We start from the raw sequence: 23589 nt of genomic DNA on the forward strand, positions 1-23589 counted from the left end.
ATCCGCCTACTTATACTCATTACGGTGCGCTTTCACAACAGTGCGGTGAGCTCGAAAAGCGTTTGAACGCTGCCTGCGAGCGGCCGATAACGAGCCAACGGAAAGTGATCTCCAACAAGGCGGTTTCTTCGAAATGGCGAAAGCTGATCTATAACGTTTCCACAGCAAGGAAGCCCATAGTCCCCTCTGCCTCTTCTCAGCTTATGTGTAGAGTATGATGCAGGTCAAACATTTATTCCGTTTATTGCACATGGTGGTCCGACTATCAGTGCGGAAATAAATGTCTGGCATTCGCAAGGGAAAGAAAAGAAGAAATGGCTGTTTAATAAAATAATAAATTACAACATGTAGGCCTTATGTCCAGAAGGAACGCATGGTCTACGAAGGAAGCTGTACTATAGGACTCCGGTATAATTTGGACAACTTGGGGGTTCTTTAATTTGCGCACAGCAGCGTGTCACTTGAATTTGCAAACGTTGTATCAGGAATACTGATAACGCTGCTCTCTGTTGAGAACTTTCTTAAGATGAAGAATTTTTCAGACGGTAATTTTGTCAATGTCCTCAATTCCACTTGCACGGTCTCCCACCCAGTTTTGTATACGCGGCTGAAACGTAAGTCGTTTGTTGAAATTAAATTTTTTATCTGACTAAAGTTCAGATATTGGTGAATGGTTCTGGCCGGACAAGCTACGTTAAGCAGCTGAGAAACTTTAGTCTGATTTGGAGAAAAGACAATTTAAGAGCCATCTCGCTGAGTTATGAGCATGAAGGGCACAGAGGCGAAAAGCACTGCCAGTTTCCTTTCTGAAGCAGATATCCTTCATACATGACCGACTATCGTTACTTTGTTCAAACATCGTGCGAGGTGAAATTTGTAGCAGCTGGACTGAAGGGAATGTAGAAGGTAAAATAGATATTGGGGGGTTGTAGGTCTGATGTGAAGAACAGCCTAGCGATAGTCCCTTCGATAAAGCAGCAGATTAAAAGAGAAGGCAAACGTAGCAGATGACGGTGGAGAGTAGGCTGGACGGATGAGCGAGAGAGAGAGAGAGAAAAAACTTATTAAGTGGCCTGCATGGTGCGTCCCTCTGGTTGAAGCCCGTGGGTTTAGGCTGCAGCTATGTGCCGTTCGGTGCGATAGCGACCCTAGACTTTAATGATGTAGATCACGACCCGCGCACCATAGTGTTTATGGCGTAGTGCACTAGGAGGAGCGGCGCAGCTGCCTCAGGAATTGGAATGATACGTAGCAGAGGGAGGGAGGGAGGGAGGGAGGGAGGGAGGGAGGGAGGGAGAGAGGGAGGGAGGGGGACTGATGATTAGGATATTTCTGTGGGAGGTAGTCCGGCGATTGAGTGGTGTGGGAAGATGAGCCAGCAGCTGATGTAAGACAGGGTTAGTTGAGTGGTGGGCGTGGTTGAGCTGATGGCGATGATTATGATGATAAATAAACGGTGCAGGACGAAGAAAAATTCCTTTGTGCAAAATTGTTTCCTGCTCTGAGTTCAAGATCCCGAGACGGCCTGAAGCTATATCAAGTAAAGTTAAGTGCATCATTTATGTTTTTTACTCACACACCCTGAATGGAATTTGTTTGGGGAAATAATACATCCTGAGAGAAGCGAAACAAAATAAAACACAGTGGACCTGCTCCTAAATGAAATCTGTCTAATAGGACGCTAGTGAATCATGCACGAAAGGGATATGAATATGATCAAAAGTGCAGCCAACGCCACTAGGTTGCATTTAAAGAATGTCAAAGCTGTAGACCCCCTACCAGAGACAGATCTTTCTTTAAAAATAAAAAAAGGGCAGAGCGAATGTCATCCACCGGGGGCTGCTCGGCATTCGCTTTTGTCGGCTGTCTTGGCGTTGCTGAGCGACGTCAAGTCCCAGGAGTATGCCATCAGTAGATCATGGAAATTATTTTTTATTTCACCGATACCAGCTATCGCTCAAATCGGAGAGGAAGTGAGGGCTCTCACTGTCACTACTTTGTTTTCCGTTGAGGATTACGCTGCCGAAGATTCGCTGTTAACTCCAGCGAAGTCTGTGATAACCTCGTCTGGCTGGTGTGGCTCCGTTTGATGTGCTAACCGCGCCGGCTCTTCACGGTAAGATTGCTATATATAGAGGGAAAGAGACGAAGGCTAACTACGACTATTTTTGGCCGCAGCTTCTGACATATGAGAAACGATACAGGTATATAGGAAGAAAAAAGGAAGCCGAAAGGAATAAACTTACAGGCGCGAGTGAGTGACTAAGATATAACCGCCACAAGCTGCCTTGATATCTCAATCGTGGCTTAAAAGCGCGCAAGCCAATTAAATCCGACGGCACCCTGACCAGAGTAGGCAGCATCCGAGAATACCAAATGTCATTTGCTCACTGTTTTCCGGCTGAACATCGGGAACTTATTTGAAGCATAAACAGAATCTATTCGATGCACGCAGTGTGAGGCAACCCTGCCTCGATTCGGGAAAACTACTGGGGAAAACTAGGGAGGACTTGTTCGGAATTGAGCATCGGCGATGCGTGTGGGATGTTTATAGAACCCGCGTTCAACTTGCAGCACCCGCATCTCTAGGCGGCAGTCGCCGATGGCTGCGAAGGCAATGTTTACAGGAGGGCAAACGTACTTGGCACGTCTTGGGGAGTAAATGTTTGCGATGCCGGCGATTCCTTCCTGCTTTCATCCCCTCCCCTATCGCCTTCCACCGTTCTCGCGCAACTCGATGCTCGTTGTGTGGCGCTCTTTTGGCCATGAGCGCAGTCCGTTTCTGGGGACATGAACTAGGTCGGATCACATTTCGAAGCACCGGGTCAGGGTTGACAGAGGGCAGGCAGAAAGAGAGTCGGACCTTACCTTGGCGTAGCGAAACAAAGAAAATCTCCTGTTCCTCAGCTTTCGCTCAAACTGCACCAAACCTCCGGCGACCCGGCCTCTGATTTAATGCACCGTGCGTGAAATAAGATTCATGCTTTTTGAGATAGGTTTCAGCTTTCCACTCTAGTATTCTATCCATGCTGTAACTGTGGTACAGAGTTTGGATTTATGTTTCGTTCGTCCTCTATTGCTTCCAACAATAATGAGGCGGTTCCACTTTGCTTCGTTGAGCGCAATTTTTCACATTAGCGCATGTTTCAGCTGCTAGGAACTTCTCTTTTAGTGCTTTCTGCCGGTGTTCAGAAGGTCCTTGTCAAGTACCGTTTGCGCGGCATACTCGCTAATGGAGGGCTTTGTTTCTAACGAGCTTAAATAGTCCTCGCAAAGTGGTGATGCATTTCCAAAATTCAGTGTCATTTTTGATATTAGAGGGGGAGAAGTAATCCACTGATTAAAATATCTCATTTCATTCAGCTAAACAATTTCGTATAATGAGACACGCAATTGATGAAATTACACTTCGTCGCGCTGAGGAATAGAGAAAACATGTTCTATTTTTTTCTGGCAGCACTTGTGCTGCCTGCTGATTTGAGCCGCTTAGAAACTGCTTGAAAAATTTTAAATCGTCACCAAGGAATTATTGAGCAATAAATATTTCGGATTTTATATTTCGCATTAACAAGTCTGAATGCAGTTTTTTCCACGAGCCACAAAAAAATTGGAACTCCTTTCGTGGCGCTTCTTCCGGTCTGCCGTTAGAGGAAATTTTCGGGTGCTGCAATTTCAAGAGACGTGTTCGTAATTTGTCCGTTTTTTTTTCTCGTAATTGGAAGATATTCGTACTTGTCCGTGATGTGACGGACGTGTCTGCATTTTGGGTTTTTTTTTTCATTCCACCATTGCATGTTAAGCTGCAGGATGATGAGATAAATGAATAACAGAACTTTAAAGGAGGAGCTATTGGGGGAAAGTGCATTTTAATTTGTAAACGAATAACCGGCTTTGATGTGATGCTGGTTTACACAGTAGGTAAATTTAATGCCACAATCTGGTCATTATTCCAGTTGCCCCACATTATGTAACGATTCGTTTTCTGCATGTGTGCTTTATATTCATTTTCTCTATAGATAGAAGAAAAGTTTTCGCATGTTCGCTCGTGAGGAGATGCTGTGGTTGTTCTAGTTCATGACAAAAATATATAATAAACGAATACTTCATATTAGACTTTGGTATGGAAACTAGTTCGGGACCAGCCCTCTTGAAATTAACGCCGGCGCGGCCGTCCTTATGCAGTACTTGCCACTCCATTGTTAGAACTCTAAACGTGAGGACATTCCAGATCTAGAACCGGACTAACATTCCGAAAGGCAAGCCGCTTTGCGCTCTGGGGTTATAAATGAAACTCGCTTGCCTCACTACATACGCAGTGCCCTTGGCGCCTCAGGCTTCTCAGCTGTTCTCCATATCTATATTTACATCGGTTGCCGTAGGAGCAGTTTCCAGGGGAAAAAAAATGCTGATGGCAGCTCTTTGTACTGAGAGCTTGTCTAGTAAATCGGGCCGTGCTGGCCACGGGCAGTAAATACCAAATACTATCTCGACTAGAACTATAAGCCATGCAGCGCGTTTCACAGCAGGCATGGTTCCTTCTCTGGTGAATGGAGGTTAGAGGATGCATGGTTACCAGTTGGAGCCTAAGTCGAGTTTTTTTCCGTGGAGAAAAGAGATTCGCACACGTATCGTATTCAATATAGAGAAAAAGGGAAAGCGAGCAGCCGGGCCGAGTGTCGAAATCCAGCGACATCAAAGAGTTCGGGATGGTTTTTAGGTGCAGCCGAAGACTAAGCCGCCTTAGGGAGTACCCACTCGACGAAGATACAGTTGGTGGATAATTAGGCATAATTTCAATGGCTCGCAATTGCTGCTCTGTATGCCTTAACTAGTGCGTTAAATATCCGAGTTTCCTGCTGCTCCAGGATCGATAGACGGGCCTCGCATGCGGACTCAGCGTAGCGACCATTACGTAACGTGGAAGACAGCTTTTCCAATTACTGGGCTGCACGTTCCAGCAGACTTGTTTCCGGTGAAGCGAGAGGCTAGCGCACGTATGTTAATTATCTCAAAAGACTCTAGAAGCAATCACAGGTTTTTAATTCTAGCAATTTAACACCTAGTGACCGTCGCATTTGCTGTCGCCACAGATTCCTTCCTTAAATTGAAATTACAGTGCTAGACCTCTGCGTTCTTCAATAAGCGTAGACCGTTTACAGGGTGAAGATGTTGCGAAACTGCCTATTCCTGGAGTCCGGCGTCATTAATCTAGCTGCCGGTTTTACAATAACATTTCGCACTGCAGGAGAGTTTCTACGCCGCAAAAAGAGGAAAATGTGTGGTGTCACAAGGTTTCCGTCCTTTCAGTGAAAAAAGAGAGCAGTTCCTACGGGTTACTTGATTGCGCACAGGAGACAGAGAAGGCACCAACGTTCTGTTCTTAGAAAACGCTGCAAGCTGTTATAAGGTCGCCCTTCGCCATTGCACGGGCAACAGGCAGGCGTACTTGAAATGTAGGTACAGGCTAACAACACCTTGGAAGTTTAATAAGGCCACCAACTGAAGCCTTACGAAGGTTACATATTTGCAAACCTTGACACAGCATAGCAAACGCAGAGCTGGTTTCCAGCCCATGCTCATATCTGCATAGTCCAATCACTTTTTTTGCGCCATTTGCTTTCACTGTACAGGAAGCGCAAAGAGCACCCAGTTTCGCGTTTTTTATTCCCGCGCACGGGTGTACTGCGTTGCTGTCATGTATTCCGTTGCGAACCACACAGCTCTTTAGGCTTCGAAGTAGGAAATGGGTCGGTAATTTTGTCACTGACTGCCTTTCATTCTCATGTCGCGTGGTCAGTAGATACCTTTTCATTCTCGGCAAATTTTTCATTCAACCAACGAAATTATCACTGAATATAGAGCTCAACTGCGAAAGGTTCATACCATAATGAGTTTATCATGCCAATATATGAGTTGCGGTTGTTTATGTTATTGGGTAAGTAATTAGATAAACCATAAGACCCTTTCTCTGTTGCAAGCCAGCTTGTCTTTATCTCTCTAACAAAAACAGGTTCCAAGCTCGTACGAGTAGTAATTACGGATGGAGCCCCATTTCATATTCTGGCGTTGGCTGCCAATTCAAATTCTTTTTTGAGACGGTACCTTCTTTAATATATATGGTAAGTTCGTACAAGGTACAGACTTCATAAATCGAGAGAATTTGCATAGCGCGACCCGCGGCCACGACCCGCTTCTACAGAAAGCTGTGTGCGCATGCGCAGCAGATAACCACGAGGGGCTCACACCAGGCAGTGCGTAGGCGCAGGTTGGTCCGAGCCTAAGTGGATCTCGGCAGAAGAACGCGGACCGCGTTATGCGAAATCTCTCTATTGTTTCTTCTGAAACCGCGAAGGGCATAAAAAAGCGAAATCCAAATCTGTCATAAATTTAGGACAATATCTGGAAGGAGATCCAAGAAAAGGAGGCGCTTTAGACGCGTTGCAAACGCGGTCACAGAAACACGGATCTTAAACACGCTTCCATGTTTTCGCGAAACAGGCTATCCTGACTAGAGCTCCACAGCGCTGCTTTTTTATGGAATGTTTCTTCTTTTCCAGTAATAGGTAGTGCCTGCGTAAAATGTAGTAAAAAATTGTTTATTTGGATGAAATTCTAGGCAGTCAAGGCAAAAAATATGTAAACAAAGCTTTAGAAATTAACCGGCTTGCTTGCATGAACTCAGTCCGTTCTTTTCTCGAGTCTGTCGTAACCTTCTTGTTTCTCCTCAGAAAGATTTATTGTTGTTGTTGTTTGTCTCTTTTCAACTCGCACAACCCACAGAGGAAAATTCTTCATGGTTTGGAGCACACAACAACGAGGTCGTGCCCCAGTAGAGCTCTCGGGTCAATATGTATTCCAGAGTTTCTTCTTTCCTCCTGCTCAATTGCGGCGAAAGATCTTTTCAGTAAAATTTTGAGTGTTTGCTTGGAGAAAGTGGTGGTAGTTGACAACATTAGCATGGGTTATGTCCCTAGCGAAATTTAACTATGTTAAACTCAGTTCCTTTGTACATGCTGAAAGTTTTCGTAGACTACAGCTTTATTCGCGTTAAATTAGAAGTTGCATTAATGAGGCGCCTAAATTGTGTTGTTTTGTTATAAACAATAAAATATTATAGGCTTACTTTAATTTTACTGGCATATCAGATTCTCGAGAAAGATCTATCTCAAGTTTTGGGCAAATATGCTCGAAATAATAGCATTTGGTAAAAAAATAGGTATTTCTTCAACGTAAAGGTAAAATCTCATTAACGAAGAAAGTTGCAGATGTTAATAAAAATCCATTTGCTGATATTAGGCTGGTTGCGTTTTGTTTTTAGATGAAGTACGACCATTGATTCCGCCAGGCATGATGTGCGTTTTCCGAAACGATGTTATGGGATTCATGTGCCCGCTTATGTACAGCCAAAAACTCTTTGCAGTTCTCTTCAAATCGGGTAAGTCGGAGTTCATTCTGTAGTTCTAAAGACTTTTCATACGCTTCTCTACTCCAGGCATCTGTTTGGTGTCTCTTGATTTTTCTTTACTTCTTGATTATGTCTCGTTGTTTCTCGATGTACTTTATTCCATTATGCAGGTGATAGTTATTTTTTCTACTAATCCGTCGTTTTATGCGGCTCTGGAGGCTCTTAAAACTGAATCATTTGACATTATAAACTGCTCCTTAAATAATAAATGTTCCAACAGCCAACGAGAAAAAAAGCTCTCCAGTTTTCATAATCCACATACAAATCTTCCTCCTTCGGGAGCGTTGCTTTTGCATGCTTCGCATTACCTTTATTCTGTTGTGTTGCGTTGGGTTCAGCGCCGCATAAGCATCTAAGGCTATCATGCGCCAAACTAAAGGTATGCATTACCTTTATTCCTGATATTTGTTATTCCTTTTCCATTTTACTTACTTTTTAAATAAAACGGGGAGTGTAGGAGTGTAGTGTCTTCGAAGAACAATTCAACTTTCCTCTTCAAATCTGTAGTTGACCATGCGCATCTTATAATTTTATCTTTTTTCTTGCCCTTTTACTAGGGCTGACCACATTACTTCTCGCAGATTTTTAGAGATTTTTCATTTGAAAGTCGTCAAAGATATATCGGTGCTTTTGATGGATTGCATGCTAAACGGAACACTATTTACATGAGAGAAATGGACGTAAATACAATCTTTATATAAAATTAACTGTCCATTTTTTTATTTTTCTCCTTTAATTAGGACGGAAGATTGCGAAACTGAATGCCGTCAACTGCAAAGGGGAGCCCAGTTCCTAAAGTTTCTCTAAATATTTATGGCCAGGAAGCGAAAAAAGGACTATAACTGGGGGTCCACAGATTTCATTCGAGCCATTTCTTAGATATATTCCCTAAGGAAATGATGCATGCCATCAGGAGTGAAGCTTTGTGTACAGAATACTGAACTGTAAGGAACAGAACACGCGCGTTAATCAGATTCTCGAAACGTCAGTATTTCTTCCAAGAAATTAGCACGTGGGTATATTCCTGTAAAACAACGTCATTAATAACTCACCAGCGTGGTTTAAACGCGAAGAACATTCCTCGACTTCAGTTCTTTCATAAAAGTTTTGTACTAGGCTTCAGTTCTTTTAAGGGCGTTTACTTAAGTCCGAGAATGTACTTTTACTGCTAAAGCAGTTAATTTTAAAGCAATGCATGATTCTCTTCCTAATCTTCATAAATGGTTTTGCTTCCAACATTAGTAGGCCATTCGTCCTTTCGCAAATGACCATACCTGGTGCTGCTAATAATATATAACAATTACAAGTTGTTTACACTCAACTGAACTGTGGTTTACTTCTTGGCCAATGAAGGTCAGCGTATTAAAATGCACATTCATGCAAGTGTCACACAGGCGCCCAACATCAGCTGCTCATATGTTGTGAATTCATCTTCCCTTTTCCAAGTTAACATAAATTGATATAGCAGGCTTAACTACCGACAATCTCACATGGTAAGAGCGTGTCACAAAACTTACTTTTGATACCGCGAAATCATTTGGATATATTAGAAAAACCTCGGTCTGGTCTCCGCCTTCCATATATAGTTTAGTTACACAACTAAAGTGCATCCCATGCTTAAACAATTTTGCATCAGCGCCATGCCTTCTCGCAAGCAGCATTACTAGTATAAAATTACATTTCGCCGTCCAGATATTGCCACACAGAGGGAAAATTTTTGTTGTAGTTTACTAGTTTTTATTGTGCTTAAGCTCACTCCTCATAGAAGGTCAGGACGCTTCCTCAATTTCGTTAGACTTCAGCAATTGCATGGCTGCACTAATGCGTTCAAGAAGTCCTTTTCATATTGTAATTTGAAGAATGTAATTCGCTACCTAGCCACAATGTCATTTGAGTGCGATCCTCCATAATTTCGGCATTCACTAATAGCTTAATTGGAAAATTGACCCGTGTTACCTTCGTTTTTTTTCTGTGTTTTTACTGCTGATCCATTTTTCCGCAGACGCTCTAACAAGAGCATGTGCTCACATTATTTCTTAGTCGGTCACCAAGAAAATTGCAGCTGTTATTCTAACTTCTAGCCAAAAATGACCTTAAACGTCCAAGAAAGAATGATGATGATCGGCGTCCTCTTTGTACCCTGACTTGCCCTGACTGTTACCGTGGGAGACGCCGATGATCAGACAAAGGCCCCAGTGACGTATCAGTAGGCGAAGCGCCGTCGCTGGCAAGTTTTGTGCGATAGGTATAGATTACGGTAGCGTTTCGAGCCTTCAGCGGGGCGACGCCATGGCGGTGGCGGCGCCGCCACCCCATGGCTGCGTCGCCACGCTGTCACGTGGTTGTCACGTGGTGCGGAGCAGCTGCCGGCGGCACTTTGCAATCCAACTGAGCAGGTTCCACTCGGCCAGTTGTAGCTATCGCGTCCATCCAGGTTTAACCAAAGCTAAACCGCCGCCAATTTTTTTTTGAAAGGAGAACAGAAATGATGAGACCGCCGAACACACGGACGCTGCAAATATAAACCAAACTGTTGGTATGGTATAGGTCTGTGCTCCAGTACCGCAACTCAACGACCAGCACAGATGCCACCTACCTGGAGGCTCAATCCTACACTCGTAGCTACTTGCCATATGAGGAGTCGTCGACACCATTACGACCGCCACAGGGGATATTGCGGAACAGAGAACTGCACATAATTATCGAATCCTAGCTGACTCATACACAACGAAAGCAGAGCTGACAGCACCAACGACAGAGGACGCGGTGGTTAACGCCATCAGGAAGAGATTGGCACGAGTGCGGGACGTGAGAACCGACATCCAAATTATATGGAAGCAGGTTCACTCGGGCACGGACGAGGGAAACGCCGCCACGCACGCGGCCGCCGCGCAAGCGGGTGGGCTTTATCAAACGTACAATGCCCCACACCCCAACTTCCTGCTGAACTCGGTAGATCAAAACCCCTACCGAAAACTGTCCAATGAAGGCTCCCCGGCAGAACACTTAAGCACTACGTTCGCACCAAAATGAAAGCCGACAGTAGGCGTCGGTTATCGAAAGGAACACCAGTGCCGGTGCTTGACACTAACGAAGACCTCACTTGGCCACAGGAGATCTTCTTAAACGAAGTTATTGCAAACGCTGCGCACAACCCGCACATACTTAAGAAGTTGTCTCTTGCCAGACACGACGCGCCTATGAACAACAGATGCACCCACTGCCAAGAACACTGTAGAGCTGATCGGAAACATTTTATATGAACCTGCCCATCTTTCTCGAGAGGTAGACTCAAAAATTCAGTACATACCGCATGACGACATGACCACCCTAGGACATCAGAAATGATCAAGCACTGCAGCCCAACACGCCATCACTGCATGCAGTAGTGAGAGCGGCCTGCTTCGAGTAGTGCAAGAGAGGCCGACTGAGTTAAGCCGCACAGCTATGAAGGCTATGAAGACTATCGACTAGAAGTTGCCTTTTCACCTACAGCCCCGTGCCTCCTCCTAATTCCTTAACAGCGGTCGAGTGCCATCCGTCCCTTGCAATAAAGGCTTTACTCATTCATTCATTTTGCTATAGAGTTCTGCATTCTCTAGTTCTAATAGTCTTCGTTTTCATGCAGCATGTTAATCTGTAGATTTTTTACTGCGTTCAATTATTTGTTGCTAAACATTTTTTTCTGCTCATTTCTCTTTATTACCAATTTTCCGGACCAAATCCCACAAGCCTACAAAAGCTTATACAGGCCCGTTTTGAATTGTCGTGCAGCTGATAGTGCAATAAAGTCGGTCATGGTTATTACTATTCCGTGACAACGATATGTATGTCCTCTTATAGACTTCCGTAATGAAACTGCACTATTTATTATGCACGAAGGTCCATTGAACCGGTGCACGAAATTCGAGTCCGTCCTTACTCACTCACTCCTGCAACTGCGTCTCTGTAGTCAAACTTGCCTTTCGAAGAGCCAGAAGACGTTCGCTGACTTTCAGAGGTGCCTCTCTGAATCTGTTGCTAGGGGAGCCACCTGCAGCTGACCGTGGCACGAACGCGAGCGTGCCACACAGTAAGCCGCAAGAAGGCGCCAACACGACACATTTTAAGCGCAGTACCTTGCTCGGGCACCGATCGAAGTGGCCGCACTTAGCGAGCAGCTGGCAGCTAACGACTGCTACATGCGGCTTACGGAGTGTTGGTGTGGAGTGAGGGAACTGTACATGTCGATCGATACACTGTTCGTCGTGTAACAAGAGAACAAACTCTGTGACAGCTATACACTAAGCCAGCCGACATCTGTGAATAATGGCATATTTGAAGCATTTTGTTACTAGTTTTTTTACATGCTGTATTATGTGGCGAGATATAATAATTTCCTTTAGCTGTGCAAGGCAACTGCTTAGTTTTTTTTTTTATGGATATGGCGTACATCTTTATTTCACTACAAACCGAAAGCAGAAATGAACATTTCTGACCAATCCAAGTGATACTGCTACCGCCCCTGTAGATTTTAATAAAAATATATCGAGTTCTGTGACACATTGTACAGTTTTTTTTTTTCATGGGGAGTATTACAGATCCTATCATTTAACTTTTCTGCACTGATCAGGGCAGTCAAGATTTTGTCCTCATTGCTGCCTATACTAATGCCGGAAAACTACAAGGGCTCCAAGGCCTCTGTGCATTTCCATACTGCCCATTGTCCGTACCGCGAGTTTCCATATTAACGAGGCGTGAATACATTGGAAAAATCGCCACTCAGAAAAACTGCTTATACTTCCAGACGTCCATATTAACGGGGGTCGTATGGAGGTTCACGACTGTACTCTTGTGTGCAGCATTTTTATTTCTTCAGCTCTTCCCCGTCTGCGGCTGAATGTGCTAGTAATTAGAGCTACCTGTGCGAACAGCATAGTACACATTTCTGGTTTATAAGAATAAAATAAAATGAAATCTTTGTTGGTAAATGCCACTACTTTCGTAGAACTTTCAGATCAGGTGTCTGATCATCCCGTAATTTTTTTCTGTTTTTGTGCTTACGATTCAGGACCTCAGTTCACGCCAACGAAAGTAATTCAAAGTGTAATTTTTTTATGGCGTACATGTACTGTCTCCTTCATATTGACAACAGATAGACACGTTTTCTTTTTTTAAAAAATCTCCGTATTCTACGGCGTGGTAAACTCATGTATTTCTGGGAAGAAAAACTGAGAGCTTGGTGTATTAGTGGGGAACACCGCACCGTAAATTACACACTTCTGTGCATGTATTTTTTTTCAAAACTCAGTGGTAAGAATTGTAATGCAGACTCATAATAAGTATTAAAGTGTTTCATATTTTTAGTCCAGTTAAGAAAGAATTCTAATGTATTGATAGTAAGAGGCTTCATTTAAATTTAAAGCCTTCATCGGCAATATCCAGACTACGAAGTTTCCTGTCAGGCCATGAAGTGTGCCTGATTGTGCAGTAACGCGTTTCCAAATCATTAGATGCCGAGAGTAGCCCTCGTCCTCTTGCCTACAAAGCTTAGGACTTCCGCGGGTGCCGCAGGAGCTCCGCTAGAGAGCTTAGGAGTAAGCCCTATGGTCTGTATATTTTTGACAAAGGCTGTACTTTCAACCTGATTTATGTAGTGTTTCAAACTTGCACGACCCACTCTCATGGCTCCGCGGTGCTATGCAAATTCTCATTTTGAGAGAGATGGAGACCTCATAAATCACATGCTATGGGTCAAGTAAAGCTGAGGCTCGACTAATTTTTAAACGAGAGAGCGTGCCTCACAGCTTTAAACCGAACACCAACGGAGCTCTTTGGGTGCACCCATTTCAGTCAACCATGCCACATTGTGCTGCGCTGTATGTGCATGCCTTTGTCCTTAACTGTAAACAGACGTTAGGATAAAAAAAAACGCCTTCCCCACCCCCCTCCCATATCTTCGCCCATATGTAGTCGTGCAACCCACCTGGTGCCCCAGTGCATGCGTTGAAGCAGCGTTTATTGGCTTGCAAGGGAAGTAGTGGCCATAGAAACAACTGAACTGCATCCACATATGCCTTCCTTTGAGACCTATGTTTTAGAAATGGAAGGAATTACCCTTTTACTGCAAATTATGCTAACGCAGAGGATTTTCCACGTTCATAATTACATGCGTCTTCGGCTACTGCTGCTTTGTAGCACAGTATTCACTCTGACATGAAATATCTCTTAGCAACATTAGGAACACATTGAGAGGCAGTTTCCGCCTTCCAATGAAGCTTCACAAAAGTAACCGGACGAAGAGGAACCTAATAAAATCGAAAGCAAGGACCGTATATAAATATAACAATTCTATTTCTATTGCATTCGTCCAGTTCTTTCTATTTTCATTGGCTCAAGTAATGGTACGAACCGCGTACGTATTCTTCATTGCCTGAAGCCTGCATGCATCCATGGCAGAAGCACGGGTTGTTTTCAATCCAGTATCACATGCAAAAAAAAAAGAGCGACCTTTTCCGCCTGCCACCGCACTGGTTCCTTGTTTGAATTTCTCTCACTCACCGCTACTTGGCCGCTAGTCTCACATATGTGGTCCTCGCTGCACACAGTGTGAGTGAAAATGAGCTGGCAGTAATAAAATGCTACGAAATACTGACGCTGTCACTTGCCACTGACCTTCTCAAATAAGAAAATATTTGTCGCACAAAACGCAGTACTCAAAACTTGAGAAAATAGATTGTCATCGTATCAGCAACGGCGCGAAAAGCAGATCATAGAACCCGAACTACAGAACTTCCTGAGCAGTTAATGCGATAAAAACGAGCCTTCATTTGTATCTTCATAGAAGGCCAAGGATAACCGCTCAAGCTGGTGTTGAGCAAGATAACCACTGTTGGCTTAATGAAGACGGAATGCTTTTTCCGCTCGGTTTCACAGCCGCCAGTGCTTATCACAGAAAAGCTTTTCATCACGAAATAGTGGCGTAAACGCGAAGCAATGACGCAGGTCGGGCGTGCTGTCGCAGAATGTTTCCTAAGAGCCCCGGAACTTCTTTTCCGAAAGAACGCCGTCCCCATAAAAAATCGAATATTGAACACCAAAGACTGGCATTTCTCTGGACTCCAGAAGAGATATTGTCTTATATGTCTCTATAAAAGGTAGTATATAAATGAAAATGCTGCTTAATTAGGCACGCGGACGGAAAAAGATAATATTCAAGCAGATTTTGGACCAAGTATTAATTTGATATCACGTGTGTTTAATACCAACGATATTATTATTTCATATAAAAATATAGCGAATTTACTATTTTATTGCAAAGTCACCTTCTAGAAATTTTCATTCCAGGCTAGCTCCGACATTAAGCGTTTTCAACAAATGCTCCTAGCCTTAGAGAAAACTCGATGTTTTGACAGCGATATCCAGTACATGCGCACAAACTTCTGTTGGGACAAAATACGTCATTCCATTTGCAGCTTTCCTTGAAACACTTTCGCTGCGTCTGCGATCTGTGGCAAATCGCTCCATACCACAGTAGACGTGGGGCGCTACGGCAGGGCATTAAGCATTGTTATTCACTGGTTCTGCCATTAAATACGTCAAGGAGGAATCCCCCTACAGCGCTGTCTAGTTGGCATCAATGAGTTAAAGCAGCTTTTACGTAGATGTACCACTAGCCAAATCTTAAGCTCTGACAGTTTCATGAATAAATGCACCAAGTAAAATGCTTCTCTCGGCTGATCCGATGGCTTATTCGTGCCGTAATTTGGCGGATGATGTGGCCCTTGTGGGTCTCTTCTTTTTTTATATCATGCTTGAGTGTACTACTTGCATGATTCAATCAGAATTCATTGGAAATCAGCATCGTATGCAGCGGCGAAGAGCCAAAACCAGAAGCTTACGAAGAAATACCACTCTACCGTGGAAAACGTTGCCGCAACTTCCAGTTTAGAGTGATAGCTTACCCTGAAGAAACGAGGTGGAGCACAATCGCTGCTGCGTATGCAGCTTGTTTTTGCTCTTCGTCTCTTCAGACGATGTACATTTTTAACTAATTTTGATTGAATGAGGCAGTCACTCCAATAAAGCATAACATTAGAAAAAAAGACCGCCAAATGGGACCTAATGCCTCAAATTACTGCACCAATAACCCAGCGGTTTAACCGTAAGAACCATTTTACAAGGTACATTTAGCGATGCAACAGTCATTACAGCTAAATATTTGGCCGGCTACACGCAACCAACCCCCCCCTCCCCCCCCCCCCCCCCCCCGGGCAAGGGCTTGTTGACATGAGAACTTTTGAAGCAGAGGGTACATCTTCTAGCCCACATTTTCTTCGGAATATTATTTGAGATCGATGGCCTTGCTTTTTTTGCGACTTCATTATGACAGTTCATCTGCGAAAGGCCGTAGGACAAAAGGAATAAACTGAATAACCGTCTTCATACTCTCACGCAATCTAGGCGTCTGTAAGCAAGCCACTACATATGTGTGTGCAAATAACAACGAATCAAGCACACTACATTGCATCCTTTCCGTTGTCCCGCCCGTTGATGCAGGTACTACGCCATCATGTATCCGCTCAGCTTCCGGTGGACCCGACGACGGGGCCCGCACATCATTCTCGCCATCTGGTTGGTCGCTGGCATGCTCTCCAGCTTGCAGCTTGTCAACGGCCGCGCAAAAGAGTTCACCTGGGCCGGGGACACCTACTACGACTGCACCGAGGACTGGGAGGTCAACGCCGGGAAGGTATGCAGTCACACAAGTTCTTACATCTCGTGCGAACCGCTCGGGATGTATATAATGCATAGTCTTAAAAGCCTCCTGCCTAAATAATGTCTCATGTATGCAGCCATTGCAAGGAATCAGGAAATATAGAAATAAATAACAAATTGTGTATACAACTATACATAAAAAATATGTAAATACTACAACTCCAAAGCTCAGCTTCCTTCCCGGTTAATAGGTTTCTGTTCCTTACCTCGCCACTGTGTCTCAAATCGAAACCTCAGAATATTTCGACGTCCTCGGCGCAAACGGCCAAGAAAATCCACTCATCTGAAAGCTAAGGCCGCCAGCTCTAACACAGCAATTGACGGTACCAAGTTACAGTCGCGAGCGGTAGCGTTTATTTTCATTGCAAGGACTAATAATTGAGCAATGTGAATATGTACTCCGGTTTCTATTGGCCGCGCATAACAGCCACCCCCTACCGTTTTTTTTTCACTTTTCTTCCTTACAGCGCTAATATAACTGAAATTAACACCAAATTGTAAATACACTCTGAGCATCGCTATGAAAAAAATTGCTTGGCTAAGCCACTGGTTCATGCGCTTCGTGGTATTTAAGCGAAGCGGTGGAAATCAAATCAGCAAGTTTTATAGCATGCTGCATTTATCCCCGATGTGCCTGAAGGTGTGCGCAACAAAACACAATTATGAATGTGAGCAAAAAACACAGCGACAGAGGAAACAATGGCGAAGAACCGAGACGAGTGTGGGAGCTATCAAGTGGAAAAATTTACTGAGCCCATTTGAGTCTATGTCAGGAGCACAGTAACACAAAGAAACAAAAGGAATGCAAGACAAGTGCGGATGACTTGGCATTTAGAAACGAATATTATTGTGGGGTGATCATTAATGCATCTTCCCATCTAACCGATACTGCAGGACCCATGAGTTAGCGGCACCCTACAGACACGTGCGTGCAGGAGGGAGCAAAATGTCTATAAATTTCTCGAAACGTCTATCTTGTTTCTTGTGGCCCCCCGCCGTACGAGGGCCAGGAACGATCACCGTTTGGCACTAACGCCCGAGCTTGCAAGGGAAGGAAAATCCCGTGTCCCTTCCCAGCGAGTGACTCGGCGATGTTGTGCTTATGTCGAGGTTCCACTTCCTTCTTGACCTCACACCAGAGACCTCACCGAGAGAGACGTTGCTTGAGACGCGCAAGACTTCGCCGGCGTCGGTCACTGCTCCCGGTCCATCAGCGGCAGCGCACATCCCGCCTTCTCCAAATGCACCTCAGCCTGTGACCGATCTGCCCTCTGGGCGGAACTCGGCAATGGCTGCCCAGCCTCCACTGCTGAATGGGGCTTCATCCGTGCAGCGTAAGGAGGAGAGCTCTCCAATGGACCTGTCTTCAGCACCTCCATCCGTGCTACCGGCTTCCTGCAGTTCTCAAAAGCGCCCATCACGGGACACTGCACAGGATTCGTCTTCTGCCAACTGCAGCTCACAGGGCAAGCGTTCCTGCCCAGCGTATGCCAACCAGGTGGCTGCGCCGACATCGGGATCGGTATCGTATAAAGTGGCCATTAAAGCTCTGGCAGCCAAAAGCCTAGCAGACATTCCGAACAGGATTCTTCAGGCGAACCTGGACGCGTGTCTTGGGACCAAAGGTTTTCGTGGTTTCACGTCTAGAACGAAATCTAATACCATCGCTGTGTGGCTCCCGACTTTGGCTGCTGTCGAGCGTCTGCAAACACTCAAGTGCATATCGATTACAAGCGAGATCTCGGTGCCGGTTCAGGTGTACCTATCAGAAGGTTCGCACCTACAACGCTGTGTTGTTTACAACGTCGACATTGCCGACGACCAGAGGACCCTCCAGCGTGAGCTGTGCTGTCCAACCCACTGTGTCATCCAAGCGCGGTATATGGAAAGGGGCGCTCGTACATCGTTCCTCTACAGGGCCCACCAACTCTCCCAGAACGCCTTTACTACTATGGCTGTAGTCTTGGGCCTGGCCCTTACAAACCGAGTGCTATCTATTGTTACATCTGTTTCAGACCTGGTCACATGCGCCGATCATGCCCTTTTGCAACGCAAGATGAGGCTCGGCCAAAAGGCACACCGTCTTACCGTTGCGGACTTTGCAAGACTGACGACCACGAGATCACCTCCCCAAGTTGCCAAACAAAACAGAAAGCAACTGAGAAGGTTCAGCGTGGGATCCGTAAGCAAGTGCCTCATAATGAAAACAGAGCCCCGATACAGACATCCAGCAGGTTTGCGGCTCTTCAGTGGGATGAAGACGACTGGCCGGAGCTTTCTGCGCCCAATCCACCTGCAGCCCCTGCCCAACAGTCGTACAGTGATAAAGTGCGCAAGGATCGCCGTCGCCTTCAAGCTACACAAAGCACATCATACTGGAACCTCTGCGTGAGGACATGGCAGCAGTTGACGACGAAATTGCACGCCTTTTAGGCGAGGTCTCTAAGCTACGGCAACGCCGTGAACTGCTTGCTCGCCGTAGGCAACCAGTGGTATCCCACTCCACGCCAATCAATGCTGCAGCGCCTTCAACTACGTCTAGCACTCATGCGTTTTTCGCCGACTTTACCAGGTCTTCTGCAGCACTGCAGGATCCCTCCTCCAACAACAACCCTCCTCCGATTTATGGTAAACCAGTTATCCAACCTGACATCAGTACTATTACAACGCTTGGAAGCCTAATCGAAAATGGCAAGTACGCGTAGTTGTGGTGTGCTCCAATGGAACTGCAGATGCCTCTCCACAAAGCTGGGAGAGCTTAAATCTCGACTTCGCATGAACAAGTTCAAGGTGTGGGCCCTGCTACTGCAGGAGACCAATGTCTTGCCATCCATTCCGTACTTTGATGGATACATGTCTCCTTCAATGAACGACCGTCGTGTGCACACTGATGCCCCTCCGGGAAAGGTGGCGGTATACGTTGATGTGCGTTTTCCTCAAGTTCGCCTCCCTCTAGAAAACTGGTGCACCTCTTATCAAGAGGTAGTCGCAGTGACTGTGAAGCCTCCCAAGGCAGCTGTTGTGGTCGTGTCATACTATGTAAGACCCGCCGGTGGAGCTCCCTCCCGCATTATTCTGGGGTCGTTATTAACTCTACGACGACAGCATCCAGGGTGGCCTGTTTTAGTCGGTGGGGACGTTAACGCCCCTCATCCGAACTGGGAGCACCCCACTTCAAGCCCCCGTGGCAGGCGTGTGCGGGATGCATTCGCGGATACCCTGTTTGTTTTACTCAACCATCCGATTCAGCAACGCGGACTTTGCGCCATGCTCGCAGTCCAACATATGCTCCAGACCTTTAGTGGTGGTCAGGACCCGGGACTCTATCGTGGCACCTGGAGCCAGGCTGCTGGGGTAGTGACCACCATCCTATCCTCATCGGTATCCATCCATCAAGGGCCCGCCCATTACGCCGTAGGTGTTCTGTGGTCAATTGGGACGCGTTTCGCACCACCGTCGAAGATCTCTCTATGCAATCATCTACGCTACTTGTGGACTGCATACAAATTGCACTGAATAAGGCTACTGCTGTCACCTGGACGGACGTGAATCGCCCGGCGCCGGATGTGGGTCTGCTTAACCTGTGGGCGGCTCGCCGGCAAGCGGAGATTGCAGCTTCCCAAGACCCGACTTCTGCGCAAGCACGGACAAGGCTGAATTACTTTACTGCCATGGCTCGCAGATATGAACGCGATCTCTCGCGACGGCAGTGGCATGCGTGGTGTGAGCAGGTCTCGACAAAATCATCGAATGCTGCTGTCTGGCGAACATTTCGTGCAATGGAACACGGTTCCCTTCGTCCTGACGCAGCGGCCACAGCATGCTTCGCAGTTAACTTAGCTGCGGATGATTTCGCCAGAGAGGCTGCGCGGAAGTGTGTCCCCAAGTATGATGAGTTGCCTTCAAGGGTCATAGGAGCCCCCTTGGCTGCCATTCCAGCATATGTCGATAAGCTCCCATCTACAGCCGACGCCGGGGGAATTGCAAGCCCACTTTCAATGCCCGAGTTGCTTGCAGCAACAGACGAGGCCCTTCGGAAGACTGCGCCTGGTCCGGACTCCATTCCGTACGAGGTTTAAAAGAACTTATGTTCCGCTGTACTGCCTCAACTCCTCGCCACCATTAACAAGGTATGGATAGAAGGCGTCGTACCGGAAACCTGGAAATCGGCTATTGTGATCCCCATACCAAAGCCGGGGAAGCCGCCGACACACATCGGAAATTTCCGGCCTATATCGCTTACGCCAACTTTATGCAAGCTTACCGAATAAATGCTTGCCACACGACTGTCGTGGTTACTTGAGCACCATGGTTTCTACCATCCGCTCCAAGAACATGCGCAGCTGAATACACTAGATGAGCTAGCACAGCTACGACACGATGCTCGCCGCCTTAAGTCAAGCCTTACACACGCAAGGTGTGCACTAAGGGCATATGCTTCATCGCACTCCATTCTACAGCCGCCCCCGCCAGTTCTTCCTCCTTGGCGTTTTGGGCAGCTAAGCGACAACAAGCCAACTGATCTACGTCGGCCATCATCTACCCGCGCGGCATAGTCGTTTCGCGTCCGAATTAAAGAGCAAGACGCCAATCTGCCGCATGGCTCCATCGTCATGTACGTTGACGCAAGCATCCAGGCCTGCGAAACAACAACGGCAGTTTACTGTCCTTGCAAGCCTGCTCTGAACAAAACGTCAAGGTTTCGCCTCTCAGAACATCCTTCCTCAGTATATGCGGAGATGCTTGCGGTTCAGGAGGCACTTTGCTCTGTGGCCGCCGTTCCAATGCTACCCACGGCCCGCATTGTCATTCGCACCGACGCCCTTCACGTCACACGCCTACTACGACGAGTCAGTCGCACCACAGAAATCTGCCAATACATGCATCGTCTAGCGGCACGCATCCCGCAGCAAATCTGTATTGAGTGGGTCCCGCGTGACCTCCTGAGCCCACAAAGCCGCGAAGATTCTGCGACCCGCAGTTGAGTTTCCCCTTCCGGTGGCGATGAGAGGAAACTACTTGATGATGAAATCGGGGTTTCTTGATGACCCGGTGGTTCTACTCGCAAACATTCGCATTACTCAAGGAAAGGAGAAGGTTAACTATTTATTTACAACATAGGTAAAAAAACGAGAAGAAACAAAGCAAGGAGAAAACTATTTACATGACTAAATCGTGGATCAGACGAATTCAGCCTCCGCTCAACCCAGAGCGCTTGGTTTTAAACCCTCTGTCTCCGCCCTTAGCGGGGACAGCAACCAATAAGATAACAAACGACCCATCTCGCCAATCAGTGGTTAGGGAAAGGAAAACAAGGTCCGCCCACTGATCAGAGATTGGGGAAAAAGTACTGATTAAACATTTGGGAAAGGAGAGGTTGCAATCAAATAGACAAACAACACAAATGCTACTTTCGTTCCCCACGCCACCCACGGCACCACAGACGCTAGAAACATGTGCCGACGAGGCGATGACTCAGGTTGTTGACAGCAACAAAGAGAACACAGTCGTTAAGGGAAGTAGACAGTCGTTACAGGAATAGTGGGTTTCCGGTCACTCGGCTAATATCTCGTCGCCCCCGAAACCTCGTCCACCCCTTAACAACCACATGTCGTCAGCTGTACTTGGTTCGCGTTTTTCCCGGCGGGTCATCCCCGTGACGGCGCGGCGTAAACGAGGACGTCCGCTGCACAAAGGGGAGGCAGGGACGGGACGGGCCCCTTTGTTGGGGACTTCCGACCCCGCTGGCGCGGCCTTCCTTGAGAACACAAGACCAACGAGTTCGCAGAAGGGTCAGCGAACTCCACACCTCCCAACCAAGAATGTCACGCGGACACTTGCTGTCAGTGTGACATTAAAGTCCGGCCACAAGGCTCCAAGCAGCACTGCGCACACACATACACAGCCTCAATTCGTTCCGTGCACACAAGGTTAGGACACCAATCTGCACATTCCTGAAGTCACCATGTCAGATCGGTGCACTAGATTGGCAGAAATGATTTCTAGCCGCCTACATCTCGAAACAGAAGCTTATGTTTCTTTTTAGCTTTGTCCACAAGATTGGACCAAAATTCCAATTTATCCGGCACGGCGCCGGTTGTGAAGGCTACCTCCGTTATCGGGTCTACATCGTCGTTTTCATCAAAAGCAACAAAGCTCACCAGCTCCCTGTGTTCTACCAAGATTGCTGCTGCCATCGTGTCTGCGTTCTCTGCCTCTTTGAATTTCACAGTTGGGATAGGCCTGTCACCGGCTACTTCACATGCAGTTTTACATCGCTCTTCAGGTAGCGCTAGCTCCCTGTACGGCTGGCAGCCGGCATTCTCTTCAAAGAAAACCATGCCCTTAAGCATTCTTTTCTCCCATTTACCTTGACCAGCTTGCTCCCGCTCTTCTGGTAATGAGGTCTTATGCTCCATGTTTAAGCTTGCAGGGATGGGTGCAGTATCCGAATCCCCCAGTTCCCTATCTGCTGTGAAACTCGCCGCTGTTCCTGTTAACTCCCAATCTGCTGCAGGAACATTTGCTGGTTCCGGATCTGCTTGAAGCTCTACTGAAGCCTCGGGTTTGTCGCTAACAGATTCGCGCGGTATTATGAAGTGTTCTTTCAAATTAGCTTTCTCATTTTCTTCCTGCAGCTTCACCTTTTCTGGCTGCTCCAGCAGCGCGGGCGTCTCAAGTGTTATCAACTTCCCTACACCTGCAGCTACATCTGCTGTCACTGCGCACAGTGTCAGCTCCAGCTGGCTAACCAACTCATCTTTGGCAGCCAGCCTACCGTCACCTGCAAGGAGTGTGCCCGCTATCATATCCTGATTTACCTCTTCCTCGCGCGTTCCCGCCGCTTCAGAGTTAGCTCCGACCTGCTCTTGCACAATGTTCAACTCTTGTTCACGAGAAGTCCACTCCTGCGCCTCCTGGGTCAGCTCTATATATGCTCGCTCTGACAGCGCGTGCTTCACAGAAGTTTCTAACGCCTCTCTGCCTTCGGCGATCTGTTCTGGCACGGCACACAGCGTTAGATCAGCTTGTGCTCTTTGGAGAAATACACATTCCCGTTTTATTATTTCGTTCCCTGAATCCACACAGGCTTCAGAATTTTGACCTTCGGATTCCAAGTTGCGGCATGCCAGATCGTCAACCCTATCTGGTTGACTGACCTTATCAACAGCCATCTCCGACTGGGAGCTTGGTTTATCAGGCGCCGGTATCTCCACATGAGATACTAGCTCGCACATCTCTCTTCTCACCGCGGGAATATCTTGTTCCTGTTTTTTCGGACACTCAATCATCGAATGCCCAAATTTCATGCAGTTAAAACATTGAACTGCTGCGAATAAGACCTCGCTATCGACTTTCGCCTCCTG

General features: G+C 46.5%; 1 protein-coding gene across 1 annotated transcript in view; it reads left to right on the forward strand.

The window, feature by feature from the left end:
- LOC144101761 (RYamide receptor-like) overlaps positions 1-23589 on the forward strand; it is a 318561-nt gene that overhangs the window by 260388 nt on the left and 34584 nt on the right. The window contains exon 2 of the mRNA XM_077634945.1: positions 16004-16196. Coding sequence (XP_077491071.1) covers positions 16004-16196 — 193 coding nt within the window. The remainder of the gene's footprint in view (positions 1-16003; positions 16197-23589) is intronic.

Source organism: Amblyomma americanum, chromosome 1 (genome assembly GCF_052857255.1).
Source record: "Amblyomma americanum isolate KBUSLIRL-KWMA chromosome 1, ASM5285725v1, whole genome shotgun sequence".
Lineage (NCBI taxonomy): Eukaryota > Metazoa > Arthropoda > Arachnida > Ixodida > Ixodidae > Amblyomma > Amblyomma americanum.